The 4,514-nt window shown below is 27.9% G+C and overlaps 1 protein-coding gene across 1 annotated transcript; it reads right to left on the bottom strand.

Moving 5' to 3' along the window:
• Nucleotides 1–405: 405 nt before the first annotated feature.
• On the bottom strand, nucleotides 406–4,096 carry LOC126905245 (uncharacterized). The gene is made up of 9 exons (XM_050684770.1): nucleotides 4,024–4,096; nucleotides 3,447–3,966; nucleotides 2,942–3,167; nucleotides 2,598–2,861; nucleotides 2,081–2,452; nucleotides 1,455–1,973; nucleotides 1,102–1,196; nucleotides 828–1,027; nucleotides 406–755 (listed from the first exon to the last, which is right to left on the bottom strand). The coding sequence occupies exons 1-9, from the start codon at nucleotides 4,071–4,073 to the stop codon at nucleotides 641–643; spliced, it is 2,361 nt and encodes a 786-aa protein (XP_050540727.1). The 5' UTR covers nucleotides 4,074–4,096; the 3' UTR covers nucleotides 406–640.
• Nucleotides 4,097–4,514: the final 418 nt, after the last annotated feature.

Raw genomic sequence — 4,514 nt, 5'->3', positions numbered from 1 at the left:
CCCTGTCCATCATTCCATATAGCACGCGCACACCTGTACGGCCGCCTAATATTATTTTGGAGCAGCACATCATTCTACTATTGACTGTTGTGCTGTGCGTTACATATTATTTTCATTGATAAAGGCGATAAAGCTCTCATAAAATAAAACAAAATGAATATGTAATTATAATAAAATATCATAAGATTATAATATGATATTATTTCAAATGCTACCGCTTATTAAACGTTAAAATGTTATGAGTATCACATTTGTAGTTAATAATTTATTCACAACAATGAAAAAATTAATTTTATATAATTTATCGTGTTATGTGAAATATATAATAATAATATCTAGTAACATGTATGTAGTTAGTACTTAGTTAAGTTAAAACATCGAATATTATTGAAATTGTTGGGGAACTAATTATTAAAATTTTTACTGATTATAAATCGATTCTTTTCGACCGAGAATAGAGAATAAAAGTTTTTTTATCTTTTAATGCAGTGTCACTATCCATGACACAATCACCTTAAATTTACAGTCATATGTTAGATTTTAGTGCAGTGTGGTTTTACCTTGAAAAAAGTCATTATAGAGTCGAAGGAAAAAAAAGAAAAATAATTAATCAAACAAATTTTTAATTATTTTATATATATTAATTTTTTCTTGTGTTTTTTGATATTTTTTTTGGTTCTTTTATATCTGATTTGAGCAATCTCTTTGGGAACTGGGGATCTACAATCTCTGGTAGTAAACACTCCATGTAAAACCTATGAAAGTAAAATATTAGTGACTTTTTATTTATATTTTTAACAATATATATTATTAATTGATTGGTTTACATTCTAAGTTGGTTTGACATTTTTTCGTTCCAAAATGTTTGATTGTAGTATATCTCCTCTATATTTATCCATTTGTTAGTATAAATTACAAAAAAACATTTCTCTCTACGTGTAGAGTGTAATTGACCCATTATTTGATAAAAGTACACATGGTTTTCTTTTAACTTTAATTTAGCACTTTCAAACTTGCAATATTGTAACTAAAAATAAAATTTGTATAGTTTTTAAAAATAAATATTTATTTTTAATATTACTTAATTAAATTGATACTTACTAGTTTATTTTCTACTGCTTCTACAGCACTACTCGAGTCACGAGCAGAATACGGACATTTAATTTCCACCAAATAATTTTCTTCTATTACACCGTCTAGACAAACGTAGTATAGTAGGTAATATAGTAATATAACACAATAATAATTTCTTTATGTCATTGATTTTTACGCTAGTTAAAATTAAATTTTTAATACTTAGAATAAAGTGTATGTACGATGTAAATATCAGCGCGTTATATGCCCAGTTTTAGCTATAAATTTATCTTATACAAGTTAAAATGAATTATTAAAAAAAAATGTTGTCGTTTTATAGTAATCTAACATAAAACAAATAAAACATTCGATTTAATTACCTGGACTAGCGGCTAAATATGGAAAATCTGGATCTACTACCAAACCACTATTGTTGACAATTTTATTTAATAACCGCTCAACTTCTTGTCGAGCTTTAGCTTCCATTATTTTTCCATGCTGCAATGCTTTTGACTGAACATCAGGTGCGTATAAAATATTATAAACTACATTTCTACAGCTTGTGTTGGATCGCATCTTACATATCTGACCATAATTAGAGGCAGTCAAGCGTTTCTTTCGTTCACTGTACCACATTGCATTGTTGCTCTGATCTCTCGTTTCAATTTCAATTTTTTTAACATCAGCTTGACCTAAAGATTCCAAAAAATTATTTTTTTTCATCTCAATTTCTTCCGGTGAAAATATTTCTATAAGCGGTTCTGCTAGTCCATAGTCTTCATCCGCACCATTTGATTTAGGTTTTTTGCATTTTCTCTTATCGGGGAATAATTGTCGTCTTCTACTAGTATTGCACTTTATTCTTTCGTGATTCAATAAAAACTTTTTACCGAATTTTCCTATAATAATAAGAATGTGAAATAATTAAAAAATAAATAATTTCTGTATTTTTTAATTTTTAAAAATTCTAAAATTATAATTATAATTTTAGAACTATATATTTTACCTGGACTGCAGTTACTTGTTTTTTTATGTATTTGTCTTAAATATTCTTTGGAGTTGAATGCCACAACAGCTGCCTCTACCCTCGTATTATAATTGCCTCTTCCACAAAAGTTCAATCTCTTACCTCCTACGTGTTTATTAATCAAAGAATTAAATTGTTCACAAATATTAGAGGTCTTGTTTTCTAATAAACTTTCTGAATGAGAAACGAGTCTAGAAGAAATATTTAATATTTCTCTCATCATCTCTCCAGTTTCCGCCTCTGGAACTAAATTTATAGTTGTTTCTTTTGATCCAGTACAAAAGTATGAACTGCATTTTGTATGTTGGCCAAGTCTATGATAGGGTGCATTAATTAAGTCGTTCTTAAGACCTAAAATAATATACATTTATTAAAACTTAAAATGTATCAAGTTAATGGTACATGTAAAATTAAACTGAACATCATGTTATTCAAAATAAAATGTAATAAAGAATCTGATTCTCTGACTGAGTAAAATAATATTATAAATTGATACCTTTAATTTTTTGTAATTTGGTTAGTCCTGCTTCTTTTCTCCAATGAAGGGCAGCTTTTTGAACATCACTTCTAAACCGCAGAATATTTGACAATATGAACTTGCGAACACGAAGTGGATACTTTGTGTTTCTGGCCATAGCTGTAAGTTTTGAAGTATAGTTTCTCAAAAGGTGATTTTTACATTCAATTTTTTTAATATTGAATTCAATGCCATATGGTCGACTTTCTACCAATCGTTTAGTTACACTACTATCGCCATCACCTATCAAGCAATATATTTTTATTATCAATGTAATAACACAATAATAATAATTTAGTACTTGTATATAATTTATTAATTACCAATCAAACAGTTATATTTAAGACCATGCATTTCGATGCTTTTAGAAAATCCTTCCAGAATGCAATCTGCTTCCATGCATGTTGAAGCTTTTTTCCAGTTAAGAAAACATTTGTGATCTGGTACATTTTTAATTTTCATACTTGAAGCCCTTTGACAAATTATACAATATTTGTTACGTATTCCAACAAATAAAACTTTTTGAGTTTTTAGTCCAATTATTGTTGCCTACGTGTAAACAAAACGTTAGAATTATTTTAATAATTTTATTTAAATTTTTTATTACAACCATTTGATGTAAAAATATTTTTGATTTTTAGAGGCGACATAAAAAGTTGGTATTTTAAACTTAATACTGTCTTAAAAACAACCATTAATTATACATTAATTAATGTATAAATGTATAACTATCATTCAAATGACAATATTATTAACAAATTAAAAAAAATATATTAGTGAGTTGTGTAACAAGCAGAAGAAATATATAATGTTCTTGTAGGGACTTACTGCTCCAGATAATGCGTCATATTTGGTCTTGTAGCTTCGCTTGGACCATTGGCCATCAGTGACAACAGTAATAACTGGCGTGCCATCGATATCTACGTCACCAGATTCAAATGCTAATTTTCTTTCTTCGTCGCCGGCTTTCTTCATTTCATCCCATGCAGTAGCATGAACTACTTCGGCTACCTCAGTTTGAATATTCAAAAAACCTCTACTACACAAAACAGGCAAGTCGAGAAATCCCGCGAATTCTTGTAGCTGAGTATGACCAATTCCAATTGCATGACAAGCATTTACGACAGCTTTATTTATTCGCATCTCCGACTGTTTCATATCCTCTGTATGTAATTTAGTTTTTATGTTACAAACTTTACATTTGAATGTGATAACTGATGAAAAGCCATAGATCACCTCTGACTCATATTCCATGTCGACAAACGAGCAATCATATGGGCCACCATGACGCTTTTGAATTTGTTGAATTAAATGTGATATATTGACAATTCTTCTACCACTTAATTCTCTAGAAAATTGAAGTTTTTATTGAATACATAAGTAAATTATTAATGAAATGCTTTACTGGTTATTCGGTTCATTTTCACTAATCGATGAAACACTATTTTTTTCCATATGGATACTTAAACTATGTTCCGATGTACTATAGTCACTTGAGTAAAAAAGATACAGAAAAAGATATTCATAAATATTTTTAATTAAATTATAAATAATTTTATAAGTAATAATTATTTCTTAATAGGGGTTGAAATATTTAAAAAACTNAGGGGTTGAAATATTTTAAAAACTATTATGATATAATTACTCACTTGGATTGTGACCATTCTGTCATTTCAGAACTGGAGGGCGTATCATGTATGACCATACTGATTCTTAGTTTAAAAAAAATCAAAAGATTTTATGATAACAGTGATGTAAATAAAATTTTTATTAATCCTGATTTATACTATTTTTCAATAAACTACGATTTAGAGGAGTACTATTTCTTACAGAATGAGATATATTATTATTATGTTAAAAATTAGAAGGTTTAAAATGTGTGGTAATATTATCTCT

Source organism: Daktulosphaira vitifoliae, unplaced genomic scaffold (genome assembly GCF_025091365.1).
Source record: "Daktulosphaira vitifoliae isolate Bord-2020 unplaced genomic scaffold, ASM2509136v1 Scaffold_4, whole genome shotgun sequence".
Taxonomy (NCBI): Eukaryota; Metazoa; Arthropoda; class Insecta; order Hemiptera; family Phylloxeridae; genus Daktulosphaira; species Daktulosphaira vitifoliae.
Note: the sequence above shows the minus strand (reverse complement) of the source record. Positions and strands in the feature narration are given on the sequence as shown.